This window comes from Manduca sexta, chromosome 11 (genome assembly GCF_014839805.1).
Source record: "Manduca sexta isolate Smith_Timp_Sample1 chromosome 11, JHU_Msex_v1.0, whole genome shotgun sequence".
NCBI classification, from domain to species: Eukaryota; Metazoa; Arthropoda; class Insecta; order Lepidoptera; family Sphingidae; genus Manduca; species Manduca sexta.
In genome coordinates this window covers 8018668-8036392 of record NC_051125.1, presented here as the reverse complement: position 1 = coordinate 8036392, position 17725 = coordinate 8018668, and the positions used below count along the sequence as shown (strand labels likewise).

The window sequence follows — 17725 nt, the reverse complement described above, 5'->3', positions numbered from 1 at the left end:
GGTATCTATGGCTGGTATTTTTTGTTGATTCGTGTATTGGTAACAAATTCTATAAAACAATGATTGCAATGCGGTGTCACGTAGTGTTAGTGTGTGTGTAAGTAGTTCAGGTTTTTGCTAGTGTATACAGACACGCATTCCACCAAAATAATTCCACGATGGCTATGTCTCTTATCCTTATTATTTGGCCTTCTCGTTTCAACGTTTATTTGTAAAAAAACTGATTTGAATCACAAATACAATATAAATAATCATAAAGTTTGAATATAATACCCATAAATATTCAAGGAATAAGAAATTTTACCGACGAACATCGTCGTAAACGAAATAATTGGATCTGGTTTGGAAGCCAAATTAGTCTTCATAATTAACAAGAAAACAAAATGTACAGAGACTCTTTGGGGATTTAAAGGTACTACAACTTTGCCTTCGCTATCCCAGTATAGAGCAGTTGACACAAATTAATTTATCAGTACGTTTTATAAACGCTACTTTGAGTTAACCATGACGCGCTGCTATTTTTGTTTTATTTAGATTGACACCGATTACCACAGATCAGCCAATGTCAGATATTACGGCATTCATATTTAAAATATGCTGACGTTGGTAATTGAAGTGTATCCAACAGTGACTAATTTTAGTTCCATGCTTAAAATCAGCCCTGTATAATTTTTACTATCCTATTAATGTACACAGACCTCCCCTATCAAGGAGTTATTTTATATTAGTACTGGATGAATCCAAATAATTATCAATCAATACGTACTTTCAATATTCTTGCGTAGAAATTTCAGTTAAATAATAATAATATACTGTGGATATTATATAATATCCACAGGTACATGGTGTTTCTAATGCGAATTCCATTTATGGGTCATTAATAGAACTTCTTTCTCGCCGTGTTATACAATTTGCGTTTGTCTATGTCGATCAGCTCATTAAACATTATACACTTATAATACGCATTCCAGAACTATAACATTGTTCCAAAAATCTGAAGCTTATATACATACATGAATGAAATCCGAAATATTTCGATTGTTATATAACAAAAACAGCGGCGATAGTCTAGTTGGATGTGGAACGGACTGCCGAGACGAATATCCGCGGATTCGAATCCCAAGGGCATACACCTCTAACTTTACTAAAATTTTGTGTGTATTCTTTGTACATTATTGTTTGCTTTAACGGCAAAAGAAAACATCGGAAGGAGACCTGCATACCTGAGAAATTCTCTATAAGAATTTTGAGCGTGTCTGAAGTCTACTAATTCGCACTAGGCCAGCGTGGTGGACTAAAGTTAATCCTTCTTAGTAGTAGAGGAGGCCCATGCCCAGCAGGGGGACAGTTTATAATACAGGGCTGATGTTATTTATCATTTATAACAACAATGAAACCAAACCCTTACGCTTACCGTTACGACTTAATCAATGAAACCGTCAATGAATTGACTCGACAAAATGAAAAATGACAAACATTCCCATAGATGACAAATTATATAATGCGTTATACTAACAAGTGTAATACTAGCTAATACCACTAATGGAGTTTAATTGGTCGAGTGTATTGCGCCACATACCGACATAACTGTTTATAGCCTCTTTAATAACCGCCTAGAACTAAGGAATTATAGATGTACAGGCGACAGGGAATTAATAAGCGTTGAAAGAAACGACGAACAAAGAAAGTGGAAGGTAATTATGCGTTATTTATGAGTGGAACAGGAACGGTATGAATTGGATCGTGACTAATGATGAATACCATTTACTGAAATGCATTACTGTTGTATACTTTATTGTCTATGAGATCGACAAATTGACTTACAACTTTCTTTGAATACCCAAAATGTCAGGTGTTATGAGTGCATTATCGAGCTTTACGGGAAGAAATTTGGATACATAGGTCTACTCAAAACGAGTCGTACTGATAAAGGTTTATCTACGAATTTAAATAATTGCCTGTTTTTAGAATTTACACAAAATCTTGCGAGTTAGTTAAGTACATATTCCCCATGCAATACACAAATAAAAAACGAATTCAAAAGAGCATCACCCTCTTGATGTTTTCCATGTGCTAATTCTAACACTTGGGAAAAATAACATTAAATCGTGTAGGTTAGCACCAATTCCGATGCTTTTCAACTAACGAACCGATAAGCTAGGGGAGAATTCAAGATTTACTGCGTTTTTAAGATAATTTCCTTTTGTTAAGGAAGTAACATTTTATGAGATGGTTAAGTTTATGTTTTTAGAGATTGTTTTAACGTAAGTTGTTAATACAGCATAATATTTTACTGGAAGAGACACCATTCGACAGTCTTCCCTCTGGAAAATCAATCCATTAGTGAAAAAACATTCAATACTATCTATGGGTAAAAAATTAAATGATCCAAAAAATATCTCTTAGATTTACATTATCACAAAACAGAAAGTACTGTGGAACCAGAATTTTGTGTTTTGCATGTGTAGTAATTATTAAAGAGTCTATGCCAAACATTTCCCGTCGCTTTACAAATTCGAAAAATATCCAAAACAGAATGCTAAAATCGAGTTGTGACGAGATTTTTACTTTGCATGTGGTGCTAGTCTGGTTATTACGAGCTGACACAGTGAAATTTTATATTAAACCTCCTTTAATAGCAATCCGCATTTTGTTAGTTCTCTTGCCTATTTCATATAGCGGATCAGCGTAACTGGGTTTCTGTGCTTTGAAATAAGAGAGGGTTATATGGTTTTGACGTATTTATTATCAGTGTTATCCAAAGTTTCCTCTTTATGTCGCCTCATTGATTTTGTGCAAGTGTTATTTGGTTATGAGCAGCGAGATTCTAGATTTTATTGCTAATACGAGAATTATAAAAAAACTCGCTGAAAATGCTCTATTAATATAGGACTATTGTATGATACAAGCTAGGCGAATTACGAATGTATTATTGGCGCCCTGTCTACTTATTTATAAATAAAAGCTCGAGAATAGATAAGAAAATTATAACATTATATAATAATATTGTCGAGTTAGATGCAAAAAAATATTTTCTATATTATTTAAAATCTAAATTTTGTCACTGTTTTATACTTCTAAGAGGTGAGAACTTCGTGACCTGAAACACCGGCCTTGCCTACATAAGGCGCCATTCTCTTTAATACATTGTATGTTCTTTAATACTATAATAACATTTTGTTGACGAGATAATAAAGGATTATTATTATTACTTGCTATATTTTTCGTCTCTTCTATCATCTAAGCCTTACCCAGCATCTTATCAAGCTCAGTTATCTACGGTATATTTGTTCAATTTCTCCCAATCACTGTGACTTCCGCGTCAACTGGAATCAATAACATGACCAATTTAAACCTATTTATAACTCCATTATGAGTATGACTGCACTAGTCATGTTTAACTTCACTAGAGTGAACGTTCAATTTGTTTGCATTTAAATCGATAAAAAATAGATTTATTCGCGTTAAAACTAAACGCGTATTTGCTCGTACAATTTTAATATTGTCAAATTGACTTTAAACATTTAGAACTTTAATAAGACAATATTTTATTGATATGTTAACGCATTTGTAAGTGTCGGATATATCATATTAATAAATAAAGTTAGCACAATATGAGGTTTGATTCCAAGTGTCATTTACGCATTTTATCAGTTTGTCCTCGCATTCTTTCATTCATATTGTACTAACACGCTTAATTCCAACAAACACACATTACTCATACGAACACTGGTTGGTTCACTTTAAACATCGTAAACGTTAATGTTAACCTATTAAAGATGACTTGCAGACGTTCGTTGTGGTTATTTTATTGTATCTTTACTGTTTATAATTTGATATCGTAATTTTTATTAGGTTACGAAGATTTTAAAACTTTTTCGCACTATTAAACATGTAGGTATATGTAGATATAATAGTCAATAAACAACTATACTTGATCATAGGATCATGCTGGATGCAGGCCGCATTTCTCAGGTCCGTCTGGAAATTCTAAGGTCCGCAGTGGACTTTATGTGGGTGATTACGGTGATGATGAAACAGTTTGAGCACATTGTCGCGTAGTAAAGGGTTGTTAGGTATATAACTGCTACAGTAACGTACTAAAAAAACAACGTGGGAGCGGCAGCGGCTTTTATTTTAAATTTCTAGACATAAAATGTTGTCGTTTATTGTAATTAACATAAAGTCATAAAAAATAGGCTATATCTGAATACCAAAAATTTAACAGTAAAGTCTAAAATATTTCGAATAAGACGCCACTTCGGTATTTCTTAATAGATATTACTACAAATGCAATGAAATTACTCATTATTCTAAACAGTACAAACATTAAATATTTTACAAAAATAAATTATATTTTACTCACACAAGCTCCAGAGTTTACAGTAAACGATCTTTTACCCGTTACAAATATCAGGTTTTGTACTTTTATTCCTTAGATACATAGAGGACAGGAAAACGGTTGTTAATACGGCACTTTATGACAGTACGATACGCATTTTGTATAATTATTGGATGCCATCTTATAAACACTCGATCGAAGCTCCGTCCGCATAAACGTGTTTATAAAACTCGGCCCGTTTTCTGTATTAATATGTAATTCTAATCCAAAGTCATTTAATGATCCACTTTAAGAATCGTCTTCACTTTTCATATACTATTTAACATATTATTTTTTCTTTGGTATAATTTGAAAGGTAACATGCGATAGTAGTTCTGTTTGTCAGTCTTCCGTATTTTAGTAGCAATGTAATCAATTTAATCGCAACCATATCGACGTTTTAGCAAAAGCTTGGTATTATGGTCCAGATAGTCCACATTTTTTCCAGAAAAGGCACGGTTCCTGACATACCTTTAATGTAGAAAAAACGTTGGTAGACCCGCGACCAAAATGAAACACATTTGCATAACTAATATCCAGAACATCTGTTATTAGGTTAATTTAATGCTAATAAGTTATTTGATCTTTCTACATAATTAATTCGTTATTGGTCTAATTATAATTTAATCTACAAGCTGTTATGCTCCCTTTGTTGATCACAACTAGTTTCGATTCAATATTAATTGGCCCTGTCAAACTATTATAAGAATCTAATAAATTTCACTTCTCTCAACTCCATTCAGATAAAAGTAATTTTCGATTAGTCCCAAGCAGTATTTTAGGTCATATTTCTTTATGATTATCAAAATCTTCGTACAATACCTATAGTGACACATTAGTCCATTACTGGTAAATTAACTCCCCAACAGCCAGGAAAAAACAAAATGACCGCTGTCTTAACGTCAGTTGTCCAAGTCAATTTACCTTACGTCCGGTAAAATGTCACATCACTAATTCAACCGAGCACTGCCCTAGCATGCGATGGTACTTTACCGTTGCATTTTTTCACTTATAAAATGACGTTAAATTTTCTTTAAATAGAAATGATGCCAGGAATTGTCTAAGAAATGTGCATGAGTTTAACCTAGATCGGGAACAATTGGCTTTACACAAGATAAATTTAGAACGGTTCCGCGTGTACTTTAACGTTTTTGACAATTAGATTTTCATTCATTAACAATCTAGATAGTTTTTAAATGAAACATAATCCAATTATTTATAATTAGTTTGATTTATAATAAAGTATTTGATAATGATTTACATTTAAGCGAATGTTAGACATTAAAATTAAACTATTTTGCGAATTTTATCGCGATTTTTATATTTTTAATTTTCTCTCGAGGTTTCGAAGACTCGTGGTCACGGAGGGGACAGTACTTGAACAATTATAACTTATTTTTTCGAAAAAAAAGTTTAATCCTTTAGATTCTCAAATTATTTAAGTCCAGAAATGAAGTAGGTAGTCCAGTTTCATCTCTTGATAAACAAAATTCTCAACAACTCAGTTGCAATATATTATTCAGAACTGTTACTAACGACATTAGATATAAAGTGCATTTTAGATCGTAAATGCTCGGAAAGAGCATCTAATACCTTTATGATACTAGTACAACTAACTCAAGAGCACTTCTACAAAGCGCTGTACTAGGCTATGATTGACTACAAGTACAAACTACAACTAGGTAGTTTGTGTCGTAGTTAATATTACTAGACTTCGCCCATTTTCCTTATTGATAGTGACTGTTACTGTTCCTTTTCCGAAATTATGATGTTTATTTTATACTTTATTGGTGTTTGTTTTGTAATAACTTTTATAGATTTTACTTTTAATTTTTAATTCATGAAGAAACTAGCCGCTACATTGCAAAAGAAAATTTAAACGATGTGTATTCTAAATGCGTAAACTGTATATACTCGACTTTATATCAGAAAGTGCGTAAAACACGTAAACTGATTGATCTATATCTAGCTAAGAATACAGATTTACTAGACGCCGTTAACATCTGTTTGTAGACAAACAAAAAATGTGTTTAGCTGCTCATACTAAAACCCCAAAACGACCTACTTAAAAACCTAAACATCGTTAAGATCATAAAACAATGTCATAAATATTTGGTTCTTATAATGAAGGCACCACTTGTTCAAAGAATTAAAAGCACATGTATGATTATGGACGTTTCGTACATAGTACAAAGAAATACATTACAATTTACTTGTATGTTTTCCTGAGAGCTTTGTAAAGATTGTTTGTAAGGGACATCGGTCCAACGCAATTTTCGGCCACTCAGTCAATTTTATCTTATTATGGGTCCTTGGGGAGCCGTCCTTATACCTAGCCGATGTCGAAGTAAGCCGGATAGACAACATACCTAGTCTTGCCATAAATATTGTAATAAAGAAAAAAGAAAATTGTTAACTGCAAATAACATTTATTACTTTTACAGTGTGTCAGTTTAATACATAAATATAAAACAATTAAAAATATAAAAGCTTATTCGAAGTGGTCTCCATTGGCTGCAATACAGTCCTTTAAACGATGAGGCCAGTTATCAATAGAAGCACGCACTCTTTCCATGGGAAAATTCTTCACTGCCAATCGTATAGATTGTTTTAGGGACTCCAAATTATCATGGCGTTTAGAGCAAGCTGTACTCTCTAAAACTGACCACAAATCATAATCCAGCGGATTAAGATCGGGACTAGACGACGGCCAGTCTTCAGCTCTGATGAAGTCCGAAACGTTCGATTCCAACCAAGACTGCGTGGACCGAGCTTTATGACCCGGCGCCGAGTCTTGCTGGAAGGACCATACTTGGTTATTGAACATGGTGATGTTAAGGGGCTTAACTACCTTCTCAAGAATGGTATCTTGATACACTTGTGCCGATGTTTTGATACCTTTTTCACAAAAATATGGCTCAGTCACTCCTTCATAGCTAACACCCCACCAAACCATCACTGAAGTCGGATAATGTCCACGTTGCACTCTGTCGACTAATTGGGAAGCTTCCTTAGAGCTTTGAGCATAAATACGGTCATTTTGTTTGTTAAAATGTTGCTCAATTGTAAAAATTTTCTCATCCGTAAACAAAATTTTTCTGTGACCTCCCTTTGCGTACCGCTTCAGTAGTTGTTTCGATTTTACCACCCTATTCTTCTTTAAATTATCAGTTAAGAAATGGCCAGTGCGTCTCTTATAGGCTGCAAGTCCTAAGTCATCTTTTAAAATACGCGACATGGTTCTAGGTGCTATCTTCATTTCCCGAGATAAAATCTTTTGCTTTCGGACAGGATTTCTTCGAATTCTTTCCCTTACTGCTTTGACCACCTTTTTCGTACGAACACTACGTGGACGGCCAGATCTTTTCTGTCACAAACAGAGGAGGTCTCATTGTACCTATTAATAGCCCGGTACACAAACATTTTACTAATACCAAGTGTATGGAGAGTTTTAAAAATTGCATTTGGCTCCATACCTACTTTGTGTAATGCTATCACAGCGATTCGGTTCTCTTTATCACCCCACACCATTTTAATATCGCAAAATATTTTACAATGTATTGGCGCCAAAATGAGAAAACACAATGAACAATCGTATAAAAATGACAGATTCGAAATTCAAATGTAATATTTTTTTATAATTAAGTGTAACAGTATTTATGGCCAGACTAAGTATATGGTGAAATTAAATTTCCGCAGCCCGGTTTTTACAGCATCATGTCAACACACGGGCCGTTACTTTATTTTAATTAATTTGTTCATAAAATCAAACAATACTAATTACAGATGCATTAATTATACTTGTGATTTGTAATCCAGTAATTCTTCAGACTAAATTACTAGACAGCAAAATGGTTTCACTCACGTATTCTTAGTCGGAATCGCCGATCAGTTTTTCTATCTCGTAATTTAAAATGTGTCGCGTAAATTTTTCTAATATTAATCCTACAGACCGCAACAAAACTTTTATTTTAAGTCGAATTTCTGAAAAACAACTCTACTGTTTTACAAAGCGTCTTCCTAAAAATTCTGCATCCATAGTAAGATAAAACAAAATATTCCTAAATAAAATGAAATAAAAATGTTAGTTGATAAAGTCTTATAAAAATTTCCTTAAAAAATCTTTTATAAACTCAATTACATCTCCTTTAGTTATAAAAAGCGAAAATAAAATCACGTCCCAGTAACCTCATCGGAACAACAAGCGCGAGTGAACCGATAAATGAACTAAAAAGTTTAATATAACGCTGAACGCCCGAGCGATCTTTCTTGACGACTGACTTTTGCGCAAGTTAAATAAGATTCCCCATGGGGAAACTCCTCCAATCTCATACCTGATATTTCCTTATGAAGCTAAGCGCTTATTACAGTAACTTGGTAGATGTTATATCCGAGTAATTCTGAAGATATAACTTAGTTTCTAAATTTATAAGACATATCTTTAAAGGTTAAACGTTTAAGTAAATAATGACTGCTAGCTTCGATAGTTAAATGACTACTTTTATGTATATAAGAAATTAAAAATGCAAAAATAACTTTTTTTCTACGTACACAGCAAAGTGACCCCACTACTCATGTCAAGTGGAGTGGGGTCCAATAGAATGTCGACTGACGAGAGAGATCTCCCCTCGGCAGTCGACACAATTATGTCGGCCTGTTGGAACCGATTATACGCAGGCTGATCCCGGAACGCGACACACTTATAGTATGAAGGTGTGTGACATGTATACGTTGGTTGCTATCCGGAAGGATATAAAATATATCCTACCACCAGAATAGTTGAACTTAAAAATGAACTTCAAGAAAATATTTAGGGTTTTATATTGGCGGCTAATGTAAGATTATGTATGGTTCTGTGTATAAAATTAATTACTTATGAAACCTGATGACCGATATGTTATATTTTTGTTGTAGGTTGTTCTGCTTGTTTTAATTACGACGACAATAAATCCATGTCCATTGCTACTGGGAACACTTATTACCAAGAGTGTATATGTAACGAAACCGGATATGGCATACAAAATCTAGAATGGCGAGACAAAGACGATAACGTTATATCTGCAGGGTATGTAATGGACCTAACTTAAACATATTTACATACACAATCAACTACTAAAGTAAATTGTTTTCACAAGACCAGGTACAGATTCAAACATTTACCTAGAGTACCAGGGTGATAGAGTCAATCTACACATCGAAAACATCAGCAAGACGATGTCGGGAACCTACAAATGCATCACTAAGTTTGAAGGACAGCAGTACGCTCAAAATTTCGATATAGAAGCATATGGTTGGTGTAAAATGATTTTAGGTAGTAGTCAATATATTTATTTTGTAATAAGTATAACATGTATTGCAAATTTGATTTCAGAGCCCTTGATTTTTCATAATGCTCTTAAAACCCAATATCTGCTAGAAGGAAGTGACTCAAGAATCGATTGTATAGCTCGAGGTGACAGCGAACCAATAATAAACTGGGAAAAAGGAGTAGACAAGCCAATCGAAGTAAGAGGATACCTAGCGATATTTAAAAAAAATGTTTTTAATGCACTAAATGCGTATTCTTATGTTTAGATAAAATCTGGCGAAAAATACCAACTTACGCCACAAGGTCTTATCGTCAAAAACGTAACAGTCAAAGATGGTGGAACTTATAAATGTGCAGCTTCAGTGATACAGACTGGTGAACAAGCAGATCGATTTATCAACGTGCAGGTAAGAAATGAGCTTGATTTACAGATCTTGTAATATAATAATACATTATAAATACATGTTTTGTGGCAGGTTTTGACTGTACCTGTTATAAAAAACATTAATGCGATGCCCGAGGCTACTGTTGGTGAAGGAGAATCATTAACACTTGAATGCATAGTAGAACCTATGCCGGAACCCGAATATATATGGAGAAAGATTGAGGTAAAGTAACAAAATATTGTATCTATTGAAAATAAAAGGTTAACTTAACTTAAATATCCAATATATTTACAGAATAACAACGAGAATTCAAGTCAAACCTTGAATGAAACAACAAATATTATAGTTTTTAATAATGTATCAATAAATGACAGTGGAATATATGAATGTATTGTACAGAATAAAGCAGGAAATGCGACACGGAAAATAGAAGTGACCGTAAGTTTTCTACGTTTTCAAAATTATAAAATATTGTAACTATTCATCTACCTGACCTTATCCCAATACAAAGTGGAATACACACAAAACTTTCGGATTGTGCATGTGGCAAAAACATTTTGGCTTAGTTTTTGACTGCCTATCTGCCTAAATCAACCTTTTGTGATTCAATACTAGACAAACTACAAATAATAAGATGTCACTTAATAAAACTATGCCTAAAAATGATATTTCTCTTAAATCCGAAATTAAGAAATAATTAGTTAAAATTATAAATTGCTTTCATTATTAGCCGATAGCCTAGTTGGGTGTGGAACGGACTGCCGAGACGAATGTCCGCAGGTTCAAATCCTAAGGGCACACACCTCTGACTTTTCTAAAAATCATGTGTGTATTCTTTGTGAATTTATCGTACGCTTTAACGGTGAAGGAAAACATCGTGAGGAAACCTGCACATCCGAGAAGTTCTCTATAGGAATTTCAAAGGTGTGTGAAGTCTACCAATCCGCTCTAGGCCAGCGTGGTGGACTAAGGCCTAATCCCTCTTAGTAGTAGAGGAGGCCCGTGCTCAGCAGTGGGCGAGTATATAATACAGGGCTGATATTATTATTATTATTATTCATTATTAAAATTTACTTATTTACCAGTAAGAAAACAATCTTAAAACATAAGTGTGTATTATATCTGCTAATAAATATTTTTTCTTTTTTAGGTATTACAAATGCCAAAAATCATCGATTTTAAGAATAGAACAGAGGTTGAGGGAACAAATATTACTATAATTTGTAATGCTACTGGTTATCCTGAACCTAACATTACCATATCGGCTATAAAACGAGATGATTATGAAGACGGGTATGTATCAAGACGTAACTAATGCTGCAAACAAAGTTCTAAAATCTATATTTATTAACATGTTTCTTTTTAGAGAATACGTTGTTATAATACCACCAGACTGGCAGGTTGAGCATACGTACCAAGGATCTATAGTATGCGAGGCTACAAATGAAAGTATGTTTTTTAGTTTATACACCTTAGTGTTTTCATAATGATTTTTCGATATTCACAAAATTTTGCATAATCATGACTTTTAAATCCTTTACAGTGGGTTCCGATGTAAAAGAAATGTATTTAGAAGTGTTACACAAGCCATATTTCAACAAACTGGTCAAATTTGAATGGGGGTGGACGGGCAAGACTGTAAATTTAAGTTGTGCACATAAAAGTAATCCACCTGCTGAGATCGTATGGAGGTAAAGAAAAATGTAATTACCTCGTTCTATAAGATGCGGGACATTTTAAAGGAGTCTATATTTAAAAACTTTTACTAACATGAAGGAAATTTTAACTCAATTTATGTTTATAACTACAGTAGATTGCTTACGTTTTCTCGCAACTTACTTGACTTTATGTCTCTTAAGGATTTTATTGGCGAGTTCCATTAGACGGACAGTGTTCGTGAACAAGATAACACGCGCTAAGTAGTCACGCAAGGACTTCCCTCGGATGCTTTATCAAATGTTGTGTAGTCGCTACGCTTATAATCATATTTTCCAACAGTTATGTTGTTAACAATAACAAAAATATGTCTACAACTATAAACAATATAGTCAAATGAACTAAAAACTTTTACTCAATAGATATCTCGCCATATTTATTTGTATAACTTTTTTTAGATATCACGGTAACGATATACGAACAGAGGAGCAAGTAGAAATAAATAAGAATTTGCTTGAAATGTTATCGAGTGCGAAAGATCATTACTTGCCTATAATTATTGATAAAAATTTCTCCTATGGTATATACGAATGCGAAGCTAAAAATGAGATTGGCGCTGTAACAAAAACTGTTACATTGAAACAAGGATTTGTACCACCAGAAATTACAAACGTACGTATAATATATTGGTATTGGTTTGCTTTAAGACGGATCAGATTATTGAGTCTATATGTACCTTCAATATTGACGATAACACGATACATTGTTAACACTAGTACTATTTTCAGGCAAGCATTATTGATTTAACAGCAACATCAGTGCTATTCTCCATAGAGGAACCTAAAGGACTGACAGGTCCAGATATAGTTGGATTCACGGCTGAGTACGATAAAGCAGAAAACTATAACATCACGAACATCCATAATAACAGAACATGGGGCCTAGAAAGACCTTTCAAATTGGAGAAATTAAAGCCTAATACAAAATACCAAATTAAGTTTGCCGCTCAAAATGCTGTTGGGACTGGTCCGTGGGGTGAAACATTGGAGTTTATTACTCTTAAGAAGTGAGTAGCTATTTTATATATTATTTATGTACATAGGGGCACGCCAGTGAAGTGAAGGCAGGTCTAATGGAGCCCAGATGGAGCATCGATTTATTAGAGATAATTATCCTACGCCAATCGACGAGCAATTATTTCGGCTTGTTCGAAACCGGATATATGTAGGATGATCCCGGAACGCGACATATTTGGGTCTCTATAGCAGGTTTATATCTTGTGTACGAAGGACGCTGCCAGAACGGTTAAAAATATTCTACCAACAAATTAGGGTAAACTTTAAACTTTACGGATTTGGTTGAAACAAAACATATATGAGTCTATTATGTTACAAAATAGAACCAGTCTTATATCAGGTTTATAAAACACATACTTAACATTTAAGATGCTTCCAAAAATAATAAAATCCAGGTGTTTCACGATTCATTCAATATCAACTAGATTATTGAGACATTTTACATTTATAGTATCATCCTTTCTTTGTCTATAGTTGTGTCAAAAATTGGCCTTTTTTTTCCAGATCCGCGCCAGAACCTCCAGTTTGGGATTTGGATTTCGTGGAGACATCTTCGGCCTGTGATCAGGTGATCAAATGGAAAATACCAGAAGACAATGGCGAGCCAATCGACATGTACACCTTACGATATTGCACGGTAATACTTTTCATTTATGATAAAGTGTGATGATTCTTAGGTGAGGAAAGGCTGATAGGTATAGCGTATATTGTGCCATTCATATAACCAGCTAGGGCCGGTGTAGGGGTGACTGCTGGGTGATATCCTAGATACCATTTATCATAGTATAAAGAAGTCTACTCTAGATTAGACTTCCAGAGATTGAAGAAGAAATAAGAAATTTTGGTTGTACAACACCAACCCACCTGTATGTGGGCTGAGGCTTTTGCACGTACATTTAGTTTTCAGTGATGCTATAGTAAAGATTTTTATTCAGTATTGATAAGCAAATAAATATAAATTAGTTCCTGAAATAATTGAAGTTGTATTGCAAATGCTATTCGATTTTCAAATGTAGACTGCATAGCTTATAATTCGCGCCGGGTTTTAAGTTGCTAGAAGGCAATTTACATTTTTACAAGTCCTGTTGCTTTTACTGTTCCTTATTCGAATCAAATCTCTTGGCTTTAGAAATATTACTAAAATACCATTCTGAAATAGAAATGATTGAAAGCAGAACTGAAACATACGACAGCTTAGAGCTAAAGGAGAATATACGTCTCTAGTCACAAAGTTACACTTCCTTTTTTAATAAAATATAAATAGCTAGAGAGCCTTCTCCCCTCTTATATCGAAGTACAATATTCTAAAATTAATAAAGTATAAAACCAATGTCCTATATGAGTTGGGGTTAAACTTTAACGATTAGTTTATCATAAAACATAGTCCATTATATAACCTTCCATTCCAGGTACACAATATAACGTATGAGAGGATATGCGTAGAAGAAAACGTTGAGAAAACCACTCATTTGGAACTCCGTGACTTGGAATGCAACACCACATATTCAGTAGAGCTGGTGGCACATAACGCCATTGGAAATTCAACTGTTGCCAGTATCTCATTTGTTACTCCTGGTTAGTGTTCACAATATCAATTTATAGACAAATAAATACTTTGGAGCGATAGGTAGGCGTGTCGCAAAAGTCCGCATGGATAAAGTATTATCTACTTATAAGATTATTTAAATTTTGTATCGTTTTAAAACGTGGGTAATTACTGTAAGATTCACTTCTCGGACAACTAACACCTCAATCTTAATGATCACTCAACGTAGTTTTATTTCAAAACAAATGTCCTGATGTGTTAATCCTTTTTGAAGGTAATGCTTACAGTCAGCCTTAGGGATAACTGAGCAGTTAGTCATGCTCGTAGTCACCGGTCTTCTTACCCTGAGTTTATAAGAAGTAATAAAAAGTCAACCAAACCAAACCATGTCAGCAGTCCTATAAAGTCGTCTCCCTCAATTCCGACATTACTCGGAGACCTTGCAAGGAGACGATTAAATAACAATTCCGAATATTGCAATCAAGCATAACTGTTACCTGTTTTTTTTTTCCACAGTCAACACTACAGAAGAATCGGAAAGTATTCTCCCTGCCGGGGTCATAATAGGTATTGCTGTGGTAGTGGTAATTCTGTGTATAGTGTTACTGGATCTCATACTATACTTTTGGAAGAAACAAGGCATCTTAGCCACCTGTTGCTGTAAAAATAACAAGAAGACAAAAAACACTACCTTGAATTCACGGTGAGTTAGAAGTAAATTATTTCGCGTAGACACGAGTCAGATATTCAATACTACTAGATAATTATAAGAGAGAAGGTTACTAGGTAATAGTAACACATTTATAACGTTGAGTAAGGTAATATACAAAAACCAACGAAGCGTATCTCAGGTTTATGACAAAGCCATCATTACTAATATCTAGCAAAATTATAATTTCTTGCATACTTAAATGCAGTCCTGGATTTGTATATAGGCCGTATAGGCCGCGGCATATGGGCGGCAGCCTCTTAGGGGCGGCAGATTTTAGAGGACGCTCACTCGATTTAATTACTCATTCGTTTATTTAACTTTAGTGCCTTCCATAATACAAATAAATGGAAAATTTATTAAGTATTTTAGAAACCTACATATGTATACATACTTTAAACCTACCTAACATGGGGCGGCAGAAATAAAGTGGCCTACACTCATAAAAAATATAAATCCGGCACTTCTTAAATCATCTTTGCAATAAGATCATAAAAAACCAAACAGTTCTAAGATTATATAGAGCGCACATTGGGAAGGTTGTCATACAAAAATTTGCGCTTATGTGATGGTTACTCAATCTACCGTGAATTAGCAAAACATCAATGTAAAATACTTCATATTTTTCCATATCATGATTTGCACATTTTTAATGAGAATATTAGCATATTTTCTGTAAATATGTTATTTTTGTATTGATATCTAAGGACGCCGTGAAATCTTGTCATACGGACATTTCAAATAAGACAGCGACTTATTACCAATTGGTAAGAACTTTTTGAGCAAAAATTTAGCCCTGATCTCCGGTTTATAACTAACTATACATAGTTTTATGTCTGAAAAAAACAAATACCGAAATAAATGACAACATAAAATAATGTCATCTATTGATTTTCAGTGACAAGAAAGGGCTTTTGAGAGACAATTGTGAATCGACAGATGACAGCCTAAAGAGGCCCAACAAAGGGCACAAAGAATATGAATACAACAAAACTACGGGCATTATTACTGGGAAACATTCGGCCGTTTAGAAAATGTCATGTTCTGTATGACAAATTACACACACAATTATGTTGGGTATCTGATGTTGTGTTGGATGTTGGACTGTATGTAAATGGTGTCATAGTATGTTATTTATACCGTGTGTTAGAAAGTAATAATTCGAATGCAGTGATTTGAAACATATTGGTGAAGTTAAAAATCGAAAATGGAGTTGTTTTTATCAATAATTTAGATTAGTCACGTTAATCTAATATAGAAATATAAGCAAACTTTGATATCATACGTTTTTCGATTTCGTATTAACATAAATAAATATTTACCCACTACAAGTACCCATGTAAAGATTTATCTGTTTTTAAGACACTAATTTATTGAATGCAAATTAGAAATTAAATTAATCAGTTTAGGTATAACAATTTTTCATCCATAGATATAACCAATTTTAAAACATTTTCGTTATTCTTGATCCATAGATATAACCAATATTAAAAATATTTTCGTTCTTGATACCTCCATTCTGCATCACTCTGTAGTTTAATAAAATAATGCAAGGCTCTAAATGAAATCGCCCTAAAACAATGCCAGTATTAACCCATTTGTCTTTTGCAAGATAAAATAGACTTTGTGTACACGTACCGATGCAAAAGTTCAAAGCGAGAATAATTCTGCTTAACATATAACGCTATCTTGATAAAAAAAACGACATATTCCAAAATTATTAATTTGTGGGAGTCATCCAAAAACTCATTTCCGTTTGCGACCTTTTTTATTTTTCCTTTTTTTTCATGCTATAGCATTCATTTTTGACTTATCTTTAACAATTTCAATTTTATATCAACTTAAAAAAAAGGTCGCAAACCGAAATAAGTTTTTGACGATTCCCACAAATAAAAATTATGGAATAAGTCATTGTTTTATTAAGAGAGCGACAAATAAATTTATGATGACTTGTAACATGTTTTTGCAATATCTGAACATATACTTTACGTATACGTTTATGGGATTTAATCAATGTTGAAATTGTGTATATTTTTTTACATAGTCTAATATACTGAATAAGTTAGTTATGCTACTTATAGGTATATATTTAAAACATTAAGTATTAAGTAAATTTTACAAAAAAAGAAAGTTTTAAACTGCGTAAAAAATGCTTTAATTATGTTAATGTACATGAGAAATTAATTCATCAATTTAATAGCTTTATAGTTTAAGATGAAGTTTTAATAAATACCAGTATTATTTTGACCAATAAATATTTAATAATTGTGAATCAACATGGCTTTTTCGTTATCAATTGAGTTTCAAGTTCAAACAAAAAAATATATTAATTTATAGCTAAATTATTATGCATTTTCTGTTTAATTTTTATAATTCTATGTATAATTTTATTACCTAATCGTATTTTACTAAACATATTTTAATGTTATATTAGTAGATTATGAAATAAATATTTTTGTAAATACACGGTTATAAAGAAAATTATTAAGTCATAGAGGTTTAAATTGTGATTAAACAATGTAATAAAACATACTGTTACAATTGTAAAGTACAAAATATAGTGCCTTTGTTGTATTTATAAAACAAAAATATCATTTAAATCTTACTATATAGTTTATGACCTGATTTATAAATAAATGTGTTAAAGCTAAATGTATTTACTT

General features: G+C 33.0%; 1 protein-coding gene across 2 annotated transcripts in view; it reads left to right on the top strand.

The window, feature by feature from the left end:
• Window positions 1-16779, top strand: part of LOC115452816 (fasciclin-2) — a 28698-nt gene extending 11919 nt beyond the window's left edge. Inside the window, exons 2-16 of one of the 2 annotated variants that reach the window (XM_030181430.2) lie at window positions 9296-9446; window positions 9517-9671; window positions 9753-9886; window positions 9956-10096; window positions 10166-10297; window positions 10370-10513; window positions 11226-11368; window positions 11442-11524; window positions 11619-11766; window positions 12190-12403; window positions 12520-12797; window positions 13312-13444; window positions 14217-14382; window positions 14870-15056; window positions 15961-16779. In XM_030181430.2, coding sequence (XP_030037290.2) covers window positions 9296-9446; window positions 9517-9671; window positions 9753-9886; window positions 9956-10096; window positions 10166-10297; window positions 10370-10513; window positions 11226-11368; window positions 11442-11524; window positions 11619-11766; window positions 12190-12403; window positions 12520-12797; window positions 13312-13444; window positions 14217-14382; window positions 14870-15056; window positions 15961-16093 — 2342 coding nt within the window. In that variant the 3' untranslated portion in view covers window positions 16094-16779. Of the gene's footprint in view, window positions 1-9295; window positions 9447-9516; window positions 9672-9752; window positions 9887-9955; window positions 10097-10165; window positions 10298-10369; window positions 10514-11225; window positions 11369-11441; window positions 11525-11618; window positions 11767-12189; window positions 12404-12519; window positions 12798-13311; window positions 13445-14216; window positions 14383-14869; window positions 15057-15960 lie in introns of those variants that run through there. The other variant, XM_030181437.2, reaches the window with a different exon arrangement.
• The last annotated feature ends 946 nt before the right edge of the window (window positions 16780-17725 follow it).